This window comes from Melanaphis sacchari, unplaced genomic scaffold (assembly GCF_002803265.2).
Source record: "Melanaphis sacchari strain LSU unplaced genomic scaffold, SCAv2.0 Contig202_pilon_pilon, whole genome shotgun sequence".
Classification (NCBI taxonomy): domain Eukaryota; kingdom Metazoa; phylum Arthropoda; class Insecta; order Hemiptera; family Aphididae; genus Melanaphis; species Melanaphis sacchari.
In genome coordinates, this window is record NW_020270994.1 from 265,408 (window position 1) to 283,357 (window position 17,950).

Here is a 17,950-nt window from a genome sequence, read left to right on the forward strand (position 1 = left end):
TACAATCGCGAATTACCGTGCGCGTTTCGGGACGACGTAGCGTGCGGTAATTTCGGTCGTGGCGATAGGACACGCTGCCGCCGCCGAGTCCGTTACCCCCACCCGGCGGTTCACAGACCCACCGACGCTTTCACATCGTGGACGCAACGTTTCGCTGCGCGCGTCACTACCACAAGATTGTAATAATAAGCAATAACACAACCACCTAAATAATAATAACAATATTGTTACCCGTGATAAATCGTTTGTCGTTATCAGGGTCAAGCCGCAGTGTCCGTAGTTCGCGTGAGCTGCGTGTCGTCCGTGTCATTGTCTCCCATTATTACCGTCGCCGTTTTTAACTTTTATTATAGTATTAATTACTAATAATTATTATTTATTATTTTATTGCATATTATTTAGATCGCAATAACCGTGTTCGTTCGGTCGCGTGCCCCATATATCCGTCCTCTACAATTCGGTGATTATACATTTTAAATATTGTCAATTGAGTCCGCAAAGTACCTTCTACCTACACGTACGTGTACGATGACGCCGAGCCAGATCCGTAAGTGTCGAACAATTATAATATAATTTTTATTCGTTTTTTCACCATCAAATGATTCATGTCTGCCGTACTCTGTGGTAGGCGGTATCGCGACCTCCGCAACTATGGTTATTATAAAGCCCTCTGTATTAATGTGTTCGTACGACTGTTTTTTAGCGTTTGGCATATGTTTCCCCGGATTCATTTTCGTCTTGTCGCCGAGTTTTTAAATGATATATTGATATTACACGTAACTTTAATACAATATGTTTGTTAAACACCATTTGTCGTCGTCTGCAGTCAATTATTCGCATAAATGGTGAAAGTAGTGCGTACTGCGGACATATGACACTTAGATACCTATCGCTTTCTACGCGATAAATGTTTAAATATTATTATTACTCTACTTTGCTCGGACTTAAATCCAGGAATCCAGGAAATTGGATGATGAAAAATAAATAGTTCAAATAAACGTCCTCTGATGTCCCGAGGTCTTAGCTTTGCTTTTCGCGATCTATTTTAACCACAACAGTTTATTTATTATTACACGCTTTTATAGTACAAATTATATTTTTAGAATTTCGACTATATGATTGCTCACACGGTCAACTCTCTGACCAGATGTCTGAGATAAATAGATAATATAAACTAATCTACATACATTTTTATTTTTGCATACAAAGAAGTAATCATGTTTTTAATTATTTCCTGTTTACATTATAGGTAGGTATTTATGTTTACTTTGTTTTTGAATTGATAGCAAAACGGATATATATTCTCATTATAAGTATGGTTATTATTTTTTTCTAATAATTTTATCTCATTTTTATGGTTTTGATGTTTGAATTCTAGTTTTTTGTTCACTAAAATATTGAAACTTTTAAATCTTAATACAATAACATATATTTAAGTAATACTAATATTAAGAATTAATTAAGTAAATAATTATCCATCTAAATGTTTATCTGAATCTAAAATATTTATGTATGACTACTTTTAATTTTATAATTTACTATACCTATTTATATATAATTGGAAGTAGTGATAAACTATCAAATTTTAAGCTGAGCTTGAAGTAAAATTACTTTTTTGAAGCCTCTATCAGTTTTTTTTTTATACATACAATTTTTTTTATATTTTGGAAGATATAAAAAATAGGGATCCCTTTAATACACCTACTAACTATATATTGTTTGATGAAACTTGACAATTGTAGAACGTATTTTTAATGTCATCAAATTTTACTCTTACTAGTTCTACTTATAGAAATTATCTAGATAAACTTTTTGTGCTTTTGTTTATTACTCATACAGTCACTGTTTTTTCTATTTTAATTTGATAAAAAATTTGTTTAACCTATATTTTCTATATTGATAATATTAATAGTTAAGTTAATAATTATTATATGTTATTAATTAATAAATATTTTAAATGACTAATAATAGACTTAAATTTGTTTGGTTTAGGTTTGTACAAAATAATCTAATAACATTTTGTAATGAACACATTATCAGAGTCTGATGTCATTGACAAATCACTCCATGTTCCTGAAATTAACCAAATGGCTAATGATAATGAGTTAATATTATCACCAAAAAAACATCTTGTTTGCTTTGCTACTGTCAAAGGGGATTGTTTAGTGACAAAAAACGGTGCATCGTATGCTGGGATTAAGGAGTGTCTGCTCAGTGAACGAATGGTTGATAAAGACGAACCAATTGAATCTGAAACTCAAATCACAGACTCTGCAGTTCCTGATCCTGATACTGATAGTGGAATGGAATCATCAGCATCTAGCTGGGATAGATCAGTTAATGAAGTCAAAGAGCATGCATTTGCTAGGCTTGAAGAAGAGTTAAAAAAAGCCAATGAAACATTAAAACTCAGGGATGAAGAAGTATCACGTTTAAGTAGAATACGTGCTGATGTCGAATCAGAATTAGAAGAGTTAACTGCTAGTCTATTTCAAGTTAGTAACTTTAATACAGTGTTATCAGATAATTATTTTAATACATTTTTATGGTAGGAAGCTCATAATATGGTAAAAGAAGCAAACTTACGTCAGGCAGCTGCAACAAGAGCATTAAAAGAATCTTCAATGAAAGTTGATGTTTTATCTGCAGAAGTGGCAGCATTAAAAACTCTTGTACTAACTTCTACACCAAGTCATCCTAATTTATCAAGAGAAGATAGTATCTCGATGCCAGGTAATAATTTATTTTAAAAAAAAATAGTAATAAATGTAATATGATTTATAATTTACAATAATATTCACAATTTTATTGTTAGTTTATTGTTTATATTAATAGATATTATATAAATATCTATACCATGGATTAAATGCAATAATTAATTTACCTGTCATATTTTTACATAAATTACCAAGATATTATTAATCAAACTTTATTTTTGTAATTCTTTTTCTTAAAAATAAAAACATTTACTGTATCATTTGGTGGATTGGGTATGTTCTTAATCCAAGGGTGCCCATTTTCATCTGTGTATTCACTAAAATGTTTTTTTACTACACACTCCATTCCTAGATTCTGAGCTATTTTTGCACTCAAGTAATTAGTACAGTCCATGCAAATAATTGAGATATCATCATTAAGTAAAGCTGCTTCAAATGATTGTTTTGCCACAGCTGTTGATAATCCAAGATTTCGATATTGTTGTGCTGTTGCTAAAGTTTTAATCTCCCACATTGTGTCTACATTTAACATTTTGAATAGACATGGCTCACTTTGAATTGATGACCAGAATCTTAAAGCTCTATATAAATCTATGTTACATTTATTGTATAGATCTAAAAAAGTTAAAAAAATAAAATAAAAATTAGTTTTTATAGAATATCATGTTAACTAAATCAAATTTACTAACCAGCATTAATTTTTTGTTTTAATGCATTATCAGGTTTTGTTATACTATTTATAGCAAGAGATGCTACAGCTTTATTATTTTTATCAATGGCTACTAATGTGAAGTCGCTTTCTTTATATTCATAAAAGGTTTTACTTAATTTTTCAACATCTATTTTTTGAGCTTTGAAAACTGGTTCATCTAAATAAAAATCCTTCATTGTTGATTTTATACTTGGTATGTGGTCCTCTCTTGCACAAATAATTTCTATGTTCTCTGGATATTTATTCATATTCTAAAGAAATATGTAAAATAGTCATAATTAAAGAAATATTGTATATCTGTTTTTTTTATAATATCTGTTAAGGTTTTACATTGTAACATTTTGATAATAAACAAATATTTCGTAAATACATTGATGAAAGTTGAAGTATTTGTTTTTGAATAAACATTATATGTAATGATTATTATTTTATTAAATATGTATTTTTTTTTATAAGTAGGTTATTACAAATTTATTTTTTCAAGTATAAAATATTAATTATGTTTAACTGTTTTATTATTATTACGTCATATGCATTTATAATTATAGTAATTTTATTTTAAGCCAATCTATAAAAATTATTATTCAAGTTTATTATTTTTAAGGGGGACTAAGTGGAGTTGGACTATTTTATCGTAAACATAAGAGATCTCCTTCGCACAATAACCTAAAATATGGCCGAGAAAATTCACCCCCGGATTCTCCACTAAAGCAAAAGTCTAATCAAGCAGTAACAGACACAGAAACTTTAAACATATCTAATAGTGCTGAGGTAAATACAAATGTTATGTATTTTTTTTTTTACCTGTCATATATTACCACAATTTTTACAATGATATTTCTAGATTGATCCAAATGTCCATCGTGAATTTGTACTTTGGATGAAATCTCCTACTTTAGACAAATCAGATGCCTTCATAAGTAGAATATACAGAGAAGATATCGATCAATGTCTAGAGTTTAATAATTCAACTTTGGCAATGGATGTTAGAAATGCAATAGAATCTGGTAATCTTTTTATTGAGTCAATGGACAAGTCAAAATCTCATTTCCCAAAGTAAGAAAAAAAAATTAACTTTAATTTTCTGTATTTAATGTAGTTGGAAGTGAATTCTTTTGTTTGATGATACCTAAATGTATTAGTTAAAAAAAAAAATAGTTTTATTAATAATTTATATTAACTATAGTGAACATATCCCAAAGTTCTCTCAATGATTAAATGAAAGTTAATAGATATATAGATTTTATTAAATCTATAAATTTGACATTATCTATTTAGGATTCAGTTTTACAAAAGTGATTTTAATAAATGATTTTATAAGTAATTAGTGGTAAAAATATTTACTTAACTAAACTACCATGCCTATGATAATAATAAATGTAATTAAGATATTGTTTATTTAAAGTAATAATTATTCATTTTTTTTTTTTAATTTTAGAAAATGTGCTTTAATGGAGTTACCATTGCTATGTCTCTATAGAATGAATTTAGGCGGAGCAGATGGCGAATGCTATTGCATATCACAAATTTGTCGAAATAGAGTGAGTTTTGTTTTATACTATTTTAATTTCACATTAATTCTTTATGTTTGATACCACCTAATTATTTTGATTTATGTTAAATAGCAAGTAACTGAAATTATGTTTTTAGATTACAGCTGTATGTGATTTCCTCAATTATCTCAGATACATTCAAAGAGGCTTGGTCAAAAGTCTAGGTTTGTAACACAGTAATATATATCTTAACTTTTTACAGCATAGGATGAACAAATACTTCTATTGTTAACAATTAATTGATTAATAGTTGTAAATAGTACTTTTGTTTTTTTTATTTAAGAATAACTATAATATCAGTTAAAATTTCTATAAATTTAAATTATCCAATTTCATTACATTATAATATATTTAGATTATTGTAATTCTATGTTATTAATTATTATATTAATAATTTAAAGATAATGTCTAGAATTTCTAGATTTAATTTATATTTAATGAAATGTAATTGTTTCCTATGCATTCTGAATAAAATATTATCATTAAAATGCTATTGTACATCGAAAATAAAAATTAATATAATAATATTATATTAGTGTCATCTTTAGGATAATCAGCTTTAATGGAGTTCATGTAAATATCGTTTAACAAAGTAGTAAAAATCTTCAAATAAAATAATTTATAGGTTTACGCCTCAAACACTAGTTACAATGGGACATAATAAGATTCAAACAAGCATACACATATAACTATAATATAAGTAATATTTATTATTAATTTTGCATAATGTTTAATTTACATACGGATTAAAAATCATTTATTATATTTTCACGTAGAAATACTGTAGGCAAACTAAAAAACTGTAGATTTAAGAATAAATTTTCATGTACATTTTTAATTTTAACCCATAAAATTGTTACTACACGAGTTCATTGAATTTTAGTATTAACACTAGATATTTTTAGTTAAAAGCAGAACACTTGTAAAATAAAAATGTATATCTTTATGGTATATTGCTTTGAATTGCTTAAACATATTTTAGATTCTGAGGATATTAGAAGTTATATTGTTTTAAAATAATTTTATTTCTCACTGCAGTAAAATTGGTAAATAATTAAATTTAATCATATTAATGATAAAAAATTGAACGCAATTTGCAATTTGTACCTTTTCTAAATAAAAAAAAATTCACAGATTAAATATTTGTTAGTATAGCAAAATCTGTAGTAATTCTCTCACTTTGCTCCAAATCTAAAATTAAAAACAAATTTTGTTGTGAATCAATTTATCACATCATGCACTCGTGATAGCGAACAAACTTTTTGCATTTCTCATTTTATAACAAAACTTAAATTAGATAATATAATAAAATTATCAAGAAAATATACTAAATGTAAATACTTTTATTTTAACAAGTTATTATCAGTACAAATGTATTGTTCTAATTTCAATAAGTTATACGGTTATACCTATTTAATAATTAAAATTGATAAAAGGCTTACATAGACATAGAACACTATTTATACCTTACATAATTAATTTTGTTATTTTTATCATCTAATTTGAATAATTAGGTTATAAAATTAGAAATGAGAAGAGTAGCTTTGATAAAACTTATTTATTTTTAACAAATTTAACACAATATGTTACGCTAACATCCATTTAAATAATTTTTAATGTATATTTACACACCATATTATTTAATTTTCACAAAATGAGCACCAATAGCTTAGTTAAGTATAATTGCAAAACATTGTGAAAGCTTATTTTAATAATAAATAATTATTATGCTGATGAATATACATTTTTAACCTTTTTATTAATATTTCATGGGTTTTTTTTTTCTAGAAAACGATATGTACTGGGAAATCGTAAGACTGCGAAAACAAATGATGTTAGCTAAGTTGGGTTTAGCTTTGTCATCATAGTATTGTTAATGTAAGCAACTAAAAAAAGGAAAATCTGAATATGTAATATTATTATAGCAACGTTATTAAATCATGATCGAAGGTATAAATAATACAAATGTAAAGTGCAATTTTTGTGATCATATCTTGTGATTTTTTTAAATTTTATTGGATAGTAAGTATAAATATATATTAAGTATAATTTAAATCTGATGATATTGTGGATTGAAAGTGCAAGACGCCTTATAGTACACCTATCAGTCTTATAATGAAATATCTATATCAACAGTAACTGTTGGTTAAATGTCAAGCTATTCTAAAGCCTCTGGCTACCCCCCACCAATCTACTTAGTTTTTATATTTTTACTTATCTCTGTGCAACTATAAATTTTAATTGAAAAGTGATAAAAAATTATATTTTTACCATAATTTAATTTTGGTAGGTACATGCAATTGTCTTGCCAATTTATGTGAATGTGATTTTATATTATATTATTATATAAGGCAGTTAATATATTTTGTATTACTTACTGAACAAATAGTTTATAATTGTTTACGAAAGATCTGAAATGGTGAGATACATATTTTATATTTTTTGTTTTTTTTTTTATAGATATATATATATATATATATTTGTATACTTCAATAGTATATTGATATAATCAGTATGTAAAACATAATTATACAATATATTTTAATTAATAATAAAAACATTTTATGCAATAAATCGAATTATTAAAATATTAAATATTCTTGCTGTAATTTATATATTTTAACATATATGAACTACTCTAATTGGTATTATGCGATTTATTGTCTACTGACACAATAACACATTATATTATTCTAACACCACTGTTTTTCAATTTTTCATGAAGTCAATAACAAACATATATTTGTTGACTGATGAGAATATATGTGACATGGGACAACTGTTATCATTTTCTACAATACCTCTTCACCAGCTTTCTTGCAGTGTGTTTTTGCAAATTTTAAATTACAAGTAACCAATAACTGAAGGTGTCTGAACTCTGAATAGTGAATATGTTATTCCCAAATTTTTTTTTTTAATTGTTTTAATGCAATGTTTTATACTAGGATTATAACAGGTATACTTAATAATAAGTTTTGTTGAATTCTTACGTCAGGTTTGACATCTATTCTGTTGAGGTATTTTATTTATGTTGATACAAAAGCTGAGACCCTGTTTCATACATATAAGTGGTTGCAAAAGGTAAAAAAAATACCAATACGGTGTTTATTGTACAAACACGAATTACTTTAATTAATTACTATTTAAAGATGCACAATCTACACACTCGTATACCTATGATCATTAGCCATTACTAATTGTAAGTTGTTTTTTTTAAATAATTTTCTTGAATATTTTGTTAAAAACATTTTGTGAATTTTTTAAGTTCTATGGACTCCAGGGTTTCGCAGAACACAGTTTAAGAAACACTAATACAATATATTGATATCATATTACCTATATAATAATTCTTTACCATTTGGAAAAATCATCTTCACCGTGTTACTATGAGGGATAATTTGTATTACCTGATTTTTTTAATTTTTAAATCGTAATCTTTTGAATACTTTGAACAGATCCGGAAGTAAGGAATAATATATAGGCAATAATTATGAATGTAATTAAATAGCTTGTATTGTATGTACCTATGACGATCAAGCACGGCACTAGAATTTTTTTTCTTATTTTACAAATTTCAAACATATTTTATTAAAATTTTAGTAGATTTTTTCCTTATTAGATAATACTAATAGATTAATCCACGGTAAAAAGACTGAAGATGTCATTTGTTCAAACTTCATTAATTAAATTATTATAATCTATACTAAATTCAATTTATTTAGTAGTGACAAATATATTAAATAAACTAAATATTGATATTTTACACAATATCTGTTTATGCACCAAACAGTAAATGATTGAAAATCTTAAAACATTAAAATAGTTAACAAAAATGTATAAAATTGCATCAATACCAGAAGAAATAATATTTTTTTAAATAAAAATTTGTGATTACTGATTACCTACCTAATAATATTATTTAACTAGTAAATTTCAAGTTTTTAGTTTAATACATTTTTAAATTGATATTTGCATAGTATATTATGTATTAAAGAATCTACTTTGTATTTTTTATTGAATTTTGGAGGTTAAAATAGTTAATGAATATATATTAAAATGTAGATACTTAAAGAAATCCTTTCTTTTTATTAATTATTTAGTAACTTCTTACACAATATTAGTGTATTAATTAAACATATTAAAAATAATAAGTAAACTAAAAATATTTTTACTTGTATACAACAAACATAAGTTAATAATGTTCTTCGGTTTTTGTGTATAAAATATTAATATTATTAAATCGGTTTTAATAACAGCAAAAACTTAAAACGCATATCTTCGAAAATACGAAAGTATTTACATAATATTACTAATTTTTAAAAAGAATATTTCATAAATTCTCTGATGTAGCTCTTTTAAAAATAATGTTTTATTACTTTATTATATCGTACATATTTTTTAATAGGGAGCTGAAGATATAAGTGTTTACTGCTTGATTGCCCAATTATTAAAAATCTTAATTATTTATTCATTTTTAGATATTTAAAAACCAACTTTCAACTATTATTAACAAAAAATGACAAAAATTGATTAACGGCGATAAAACTAACATTTAACACTATTTTGGGTTACTATATAAATATAATATAATTTTTATTTACGCATAATACAGTTGAACTAATATTTAATTATTGTCTCCGTAGAAAAAATGATAAATGACCTTTAGCCTATGTAATTGATACCGAAGTATATTCAAATATACATCACTATACATTGGCATATATCTGATAAAATAGAAAACCTTAACTTAGCTATTTACTGATATCAGATTTAAATACATATGTATTTATGAGATTTTTTCTACATTATATAGGAAAATAAAAATTTGTCCTCGTAAATTTCTATATTTAATATTTATATTAGCTACATTGTTATATTTATGTATGTTGGTTTAACAGTGATAAATGTGTGTTTTGACTGTTTTCTTTTCGTGTCTGCATTACGTTTTTGATCATTCATTAAGTAAAAATTAAGAGGGAAAGTTTTAAGAAACATCTCAGTACTTAGATATTCCTAGTACCTATTTAGTATTTCATAGAAGAATAACTAACGAAAAATTACGTAAACGGGAATATTTATACAATATTATTGTCATAAAATATTTACATTATTATTTTCTATACATAGTATTAAGCATTTTGATATTACACAACGCAATTATCGAAATACTTTGTACTACCTCTACTCATTTTAAGTCATTTATTCCTCAAATCTTATTCAAACTAATTTATAGTACATCAGTATCTGACTATTAGCTTAGAAGTTATATGCGATGTTTCTGGAAAACATTATACTAACCTACTGGATTACTGAATAATAAAGAACTCAAGAACATAATAATATAAATTTAAATTTTAGTATAACAAACTAGTAGATATTCTTAGAAATAGATGTCGATTTACCAGTCTCTTCCTCACAGAACCTTTTTTCCGCCTACAATGTTGAGATACATAATTCAAATTTAACAGATCTATTACAATAACTCACCAAACTATTCATAAAAATATGCATTCGTAACCTATAAATAGCATATACATAATGTAACAGAAACGAGTTCTCCTTTTTTTTTTTTTTATTAAAAAAAATTACTTATCAGTTAAATGAATTAAAATGAATATTATGCGAATCCGATGTATATTTTATTATTATTGTATATAAGTATAAAATTAATGATTATATACTATACCTACGTACTTCGTTTATATCCGATTCGGCGATATTTTTTCGTTTAAACAATACTATGTTTTTGTATATAAATATATATTAAATAGAATTAAGAACATAAATTAATAGTAAATTGATCGACACTCGACAGTGACACTATCACTATCAGAGTATCAGAGCATTCAGAACCCATCGTCGACTCGGTTATAGTTCACGAAAAATTTGTTTGCTTAGTTCAAAAGTCAGACGTTAGGATCGCGGCGTATGCGTTAATTGTTTTTCGGCTGAGTAGGTCAACTATTTTATGTTATCTAATGCGTTGTGTTGCATTCGCTTGTTGTGTGCAAAGGTTTTGGCGGGAATCTCGTATAGTCGTATGCCGGTCTAGTCAGACCGTTGAATTTATTTTTAATTTTTATTAAAATATCTTATATACTGTTGTTTGTTGCATCAACCCTCCTTCACAAAAAAAGGACACTCCGCAAAATCCATGTAAAAGAATGTCATAAAGTATAAAAAAATTCAGCAAATTTGTAATATCAAAAAGAGGTTTAAGCAACTTCATGTATACATTTATTATAAATAAATATTTATTACTCATTGAACACAGATTAGAAAAAAAACCTATTTATAATTTTTTTTGTATTTAATGAAGTTTATTTATTTAATACAAATAATTGAACTTAAATTGACTATTATATTTGATTGTGTTTAATTGTAATAGATACAAAAATATTAAAGTATATAGAGGATGCATGTATGATGTGTAGACTTGAAAACATGCTTTGTATAAACTATAAACAGTTGTATCTAGTTATCCTATTTAATAATAAAATTTTTTATAAATTTTGATTTTTGAATGAAAAATTAAATATTTTTAATAGCATATTTTAGTATTTTTACATATTTTTAGAGCATGAAGTCCCTGGCCCCATTTATAATCATATAATATATTTTCTGTAGTAATAATAATGTATTATATATTATAAAACATAATTAAAAATATTTCAAATATTTATGTTAAATGGTTGTTTACTTTTGAATATCAAAAAAAAAGAGATAGGTTTTATTAAAATCCGATTTTGAGTAAATACATTGACATATTTCTCGGTTTTTTTTTTTTAAAGCATTGCGTATTCTTACTTTTTACACCCTCGAATACCAATTATTTATTAATGATACTTACTGTCGCCATAAAAAAATTTATTGTAATTTTATACTGACTAAATAGACAAAAATGACAATATTTCAATTACATAATATACAGCAGATTTATTTATCCCGACTTTTTTATTTTAGACTTTTTGGTAATCTACCAAATATATATATATATATATATATATATATAATAATTTGTATACGATGTAGACCATGGTCAAAAATCAAAATACGACAGATGTTATACCACGGTAAATATGACGATTCCCGTTCATATGGTATATACCTACGGTAATCTTATCCTAGTTTAAACGTTTCACCATATTTTCGTCGTCAAGTCTTGAAAATATTATATTGGCGCCGCGTCGGTTTGTACAATTGTACATAACTTTTATTTAACTGTTCGTGTACCTAGTACCTTCTTGGGGTCACCCGATTCATGATCAAATCGTTTTCGCGTTACCGACGGGCGTGTTTACACCCGATAAAATTCTTGCTGAACAAATTGCAGTATACTTATAACTTTTAAGTTACATGCTACGTCATACTTTGAGCCTCATCATTTCATCCGATTCGATGAAAAACGTAGACCGTTTTTCGATGTTGACTTATTAAGTGTAATCGCTAAGGTAAGATAACTCACATAGTACCTATTATAATAACACCTACTATACATCATTCATAATCAAGTTCCTTGAAAAAATGATCTGTTGGTATTTAATATGTAATAAGACTACTGCTTAAAATATTTATGGTAGTTATTTACTACATTTTATATTATAGACTTATACAAATATTATAAAATACCTACCTATATTGTCTTTCAATCGTTTACTGTGTGTGACGATGTTTATTATAATAAAATGTTTAAAAATTCATTATCATGGTGACATGGTGTTCATTTTAATTTTTATAAATTATCAAAGCGAAATTGCCTCCTGTATAACATTATTTAAATAGTATTCATACAAATGTAGATATCTGAATATTTTATCATATTATCATAATGTAAAACTGAAGTAAAAAGTAACCAACTATTAATTATTATTTAGGTATATTTTCAAAACTAGCTGACCCGGTCACGCAATGCTGTGGCTGTTATAATCGGTTGAATTAATACTATACTAAACTATTTATAAAATTATTAATTGGTTAGAAAATTAGAAAATTTTATTTTATTAATTAGACATAGATGCTTAACTATTTTTAAAAGTTATTTTTAGCTATAAATTATAATTAGAAGTATAAGTAGTATAAACACAACATCAGACACTCCCAAAATAAAACCAGTTATTATTTTCTTCTCTCTATCTTTCATATATCTCTCTTATATATTTTTTACCGAAATATGAACTATCCTATATTTTAAGTTGTACCAAATCACACTTATGAGCAAAATCAAAATCGGTCGTGTAGTTTTGGAGCACATTGTACGCTTAATCTTTATATATTATAACTTATAATATATATAAGTATTATAACGATAAACATTTCATAATACTTTTAGGGTCTAAGTATTAAGTATATTATCAAGAACAATCTGTTTTGCCCATTGGTATTTTTTTAATTTTTTTTATTGATCTTATTTAACCCCGGCAACTAAGGTCATTATCTGTGGATAGGAACAGTAGGTATTTTTGTGTAAGGTTTGGTTAGTAGGGTTGGAACACGTGTGTGTATGTGTGTATGTCATGATTTTTCACTAAGAACTCGTGTGGTCACCCATCCGAGAGCTAGCGACGCCGGCTGATGCTTGACCTCAAAATACATTAGTGACTGAGGCTGTGGTTGGCCACGGTTAGGTTAGGTTAACGACAGGCCAATTTTTTTTTTATTATTAATTAAAAACAATTTAAGAATTGACAATCTCTAAAATTAAAAATAAGTAAACTTGGTGATTTCAATAAGAAAAAAAACTAAACAATGTGATATTGATACAATAATAATATACCTAATATCATATACTGTATACCAGCGGTTCTCAAACTTTTTTGTTCGCGGAGCCCATATATTTCTAAAAAAAATTACGGAGCCCCAAAGATCAGAAATGTCTATATGAGACAACAAAAATTCATAAATAAATTATGTAATTACAATTAACAATTGTAAATGATTTGCTTTTTATTTTTATTTTCTGTAAAATACGAATATATACGATCCATTTGAATTTTTATTCACAAAAAAAATTGTTAACAATAAAAACAATTGATGGTAAAATAGGAAACACGTAATACGAAATACACACCGAAATAACAATATTTGTGTCAGCGGCCGATGAATAACGAGTAATGACTGAAGAATCAAGAAATTATTAGAACTTCGTAGAATGTAGATTGTACTATTGTAGATAAGTAAACTAAATAATTATCGTACAACATGTCAAATGAACAAAAAACCCGACTTTTATCTAATCTCATTTTGACAATGACACAAAATATGACATATGTGGATTTATAAATATTTTAAAGTTTTAAACGTTTAAAATAATTTATATTGGTACGGTCTAAATAATATTGATTATAAAAATAAAAATTTAACTAAGAAATATAATAATAATTTAATAATTTAAATTTAATTAATACAAATATTCTCAGGGAGCCACGGAGCCCCTAGACTACTCTCGCGGAGCCCTAGGGCTCCGCGGAGCACAGTTTGAGAACCGCTGCTGTATACAATATTCACATTATGACATGTCACAATCTTAATAGCTTTAATAATATGACAGTATATTATGGATTGTAATGTACTTAATATATAATAATTTAAATTCCATAAAACTTTAAAAATGTGTGATTTTTTAGGATTTATTTTACAAAATTGCGATATAAATATTTAGATAGTAGATAAATATTACAAAAATAAATTAACTACCATATTGAATACTTATAAAAAATAAATTTAATAAATTATGATGTTGGATTTAACATATTGATTGAATTTAACACACTTATTTTAAAACTGTTTAATTTTTTACAATTCATACACGTATAATCTATATTTTTGTATTTCTAAAATTTAAATCGTCTTCATTTTTAAAGAATTATACACAAATGTTTGAGGAAGTTAATCACATTTTTTTTAACTTTAGGGTAGGTGTATATTAATTTAAGTCTGAATGTTGATGACTTATGCATTTTTTTTTTTTTTTTACATAGACGATGCTTTTCTAGCTTAAAATATTATGTTTCATTAACATACAAATCTATAAAACTGATTAAATTTTACGTGTTCCAATATTTTTTTCGTTTTAGGTCATTTATTGAAGTTTTAAGGCATTATTACTATGTTTTACCAATTAAGTGAAATTGAAATAAAAAAAAAAAAACATAAATATTTTATTTTAATTACTATATTTTTCCCAAATCAATAATACACAATATAAGAAATAATTATATAACTATCTTTATGTTATATATTTAGTATATAACGTAGTACGGTGTAAATTAAAGTGCGTTGATAACAATAAAAAATTATTAAGGCATTTTTTTATGTTTTTTTGGTTATAAATGCATTTTGTATATGTTTTTAGGACATCGGCATCCAAGCCGATCAACAGTGATGAGCTTATAAATTATAATTTATAATATCATATACATTTTAAATTGTATTATTTATTTATTATTCGTGCGTGTTATCGCTACATCATAATGCAGTAGTCCCTAAACAAGTATCTTGTTCTTAAATAATATAAAACCTATAGTACCTATAGGCTATAGATGATATCATTTGTTACTATATTTTGTGGTTTAAATATAGGTACATAGCTAGATAGTAAGTAACTAATATGATATAATATGGTTATACTCGATTTTGAAAGTGCACCAGTAAATTATATTATTACATAGGTATTTTTGATGATCTGTATCATTTCTGAACGTAATATATGCGTAGGTAAATCGGCGAGGGAGCGGTTCGATTGTGGTTAAACTATAAAAATACTATAATGACGTGCGTATTGTTTTCTTATATAATTTGGTAGCGTGTATTTGGAAGAATTTTTATTTATTCACGTATATTCTACTATAAATGGAGTGTCGCTATTGAACGGTTTCTACATGGCATTTGTATTATTATATTGAATCTGATGAATTACTATTGAATATGAACAAACGGTTAATGTGGATTAAAAAGTTAATTAGATTACCAAATCGAATTAACTTGACTTATTCCGTAGCTAAAAAATTTATGTAAACGGTTTTGGGTTTATATGGACATTAATCTTTTTGGTGGGAATGGAAAATTAAATTATAATATTATAATATACGTGTTACCAAGTATAAAACGTTCACATCAAAATGTACGGGTGTTATAAGTCGAGTTTCATAAATTTAAAATGCATGTAAACCCGAACACTTTAACGTGCATTTAGTTAAGCTATGGGTTCACAGCTACTTCGTCAGTCGTGTCGTGTGGCTTTTATCGTTTTCTGATTGCTCGTGGTAATCATGGTATCGTTCGCTAACCACGATCTACCAAAAAATGTCTATAGTTATGTTGAGATTAAATTTTGGAGGCGACATACATGTTGCTGTAAACCCGACTTCAATTAACGACGACTGCGTATAAACGCGGTAATTGGCCTATTAAATGTCTAGAAATCGTTTGTGAAACTCCTCGCCGTAATGAATATAAAAATGTTACCGTGTTGTGGCTTTTAAATCGAAAGATCGTCATCGAGTATCATGTACTATCGAGTATACCCGCTTTACGCATATGTATATAACCACAGACTAGTTTAAATCTATATATATATTATATGATATATACGCGCTATATATACAACTATATCATCGCTGTTCTCTGGTGGTGCATGTCAGGTACTGACGCTGGGTACATCGAACGAAATCGTCGTTGACCCGATAACCCGTAATCGTCTCGACGGTCTTCGCGATGATGTCGTTGCAAGTAGTGACAGCGCCTTTGCTCGCGGTGTCGCGACACCGCGGACGCGACGACCGCCGCGAACGTTTCGGGCGATCGACAACGGAACGTTGGGCGCCTCGCATCACTGACTTCAGCAATCGCAGACTGCTTTTGACAAGCGGCAGTGTACCGCGGCCGTTTGTTGGCGTTGACCGCGGCGGGACGTCGTCGTCATCGCCGCTCGTCGACGGAACCGGCGGCAGCGTGTCACTGTAGTTTGTCGACGGCGGCGCGAGCAGACATTTTCGCGAGACGGGTCGGCCGCCGTGACCGACGCCAACGTCACTGCCGTTCGCTTGGGATGATCTGCGGCCTCGCATTCCGAGGAATCGGGACAGGCTGCTCGACAGCGTCTTGAGCACCGGTGACTGCAGGAAGCACACGCTGACCAGGCACGCGGCCATCGTCGGCAGGACCCGGAGCGCGGTTAGGGCGATTATGGCGGCGCACAGGCCGTGCGACAGCACGGACCATTCAGCCTGTCGCGTTCGGTGTGCGCATCCGCTGCCCGATTTCGCCGTACCGTCGTCGTCGGATCGTTTACACGCGATCATTTCGCGAGTCATCGCTGAGCGTATAATGCCGTGGCGGGACGGTCGACGACGAGTGTCGACGCGGTGACACTATGCGAAGGCCGCGCGCAGATTCGTGTTTGCGATTAACGTGCGTTCACGATTCCGCCCGTGCGCTTGAATTGTATTGCGATATTTCAAGGCAAAACGCTGCTGCTTATTAATTATCCTACACAGACTTTAACTATTAAAATGTCTTTGTCTATGCGTGTTGGCGTGTTGATGTATTCCTCGGAGCGTTCCGAGTAGTTTGATCGCGAAGGCGACAAAAGCACAGCGATTGACATATCATTATAATATCGTAATAATAAGAAGGAAATAATACGTCGCAGAAGCGTGTACATTATTGTTATCGAAGTATGTTATTAACATCTTTTCGCGTGTTACATGATATAATAAATATGTATTGTGCCTATATATATATTATATATAATATGTATAAATCGACATTCAATTTACGGTGGAAGCTTCCTTACGAAAATTTTAGTTATTATATAAATATATAATGCTTCTAGGTTACCTATTCAATACCACTGCAGTGGGATAGTGGTAGGCTGATTTCTTCCTCTTATTCTCCTTATCTTATATTGCTCTACCATAAAAATAGTAAACATTTCATTTAATTTAAAACAAACGCAGTTTTGGTAAAAT

General features: G+C 27.8%; 3 protein-coding genes across 6 annotated transcripts; 1 reads left to right on the plus strand and 2 right to left on the minus strand.

The window, feature by feature from the left end:
• The first annotated feature begins 208 nt into the window (after positions 1-208).
• Positions 209-7,401, plus strand: LOC112593409 (guanine nucleotide exchange factor for Rab-3A-like). Its single transcript, XM_025337796.1, has 8 exons — positions 209-547; positions 1,993-2,495; positions 2,553-2,733; positions 4,034-4,200; positions 4,274-4,485; positions 4,868-4,970; positions 5,080-5,146; positions 6,771-7,401. Exons 2-8 carry the CDS (start codon positions 2,025-2,027, stop codon positions 6,848-6,850), a joined length of 1,281 nt encoding a protein of 426 aa, XP_025193581.1. The 5' UTR covers positions 209-547; positions 1,993-2,024; the 3' UTR covers positions 6,851-7,401.
• On the minus strand, positions 2,914-10,829 carry LOC112593410. Of its 4 annotated transcripts, none has more exons than XM_025337797.1 (3): positions 10,677-10,829; positions 3,407-3,680; positions 2,914-3,332 (listed from the first exon to the last, which is right to left on the minus strand). In XM_025337797.1, the coding sequence occupies exons 2-3, from the start codon at positions 3,675-3,677 to the stop codon at positions 2,923-2,925; spliced, it is 681 nt and encodes a 226-aa protein (XP_025193582.1). In that variant the 5' UTR covers positions 3,678-3,680; positions 10,677-10,829; the 3' UTR covers positions 2,914-2,922. The 4 variants fall into 4 exon arrangements, with proteins under 4 accessions (XP_025193582.1, XP_025193584.1, XP_025193583.1 ...); XM_025337799.1 differs by having other exon boundaries at positions 10,673-10,829; XM_025337798.1 differs by having other exon boundaries at positions 10,669-10,829.
• Positions 10,830-15,165: 4,336 nt separating this feature from the next.
• On the minus strand, positions 15,166-17,494 carry LOC112593400. The gene has a single exon (XM_025337781.1). It carries the CDS (start codon positions 17,291-17,293, stop codon positions 16,592-16,594), a length of 702 nt encoding a protein of 233 aa, XP_025193566.1. The 5' UTR covers positions 17,294-17,494; the 3' UTR covers positions 15,166-16,591.
• Between the last annotated feature and the right edge of the window lie 456 nt (positions 17,495-17,950).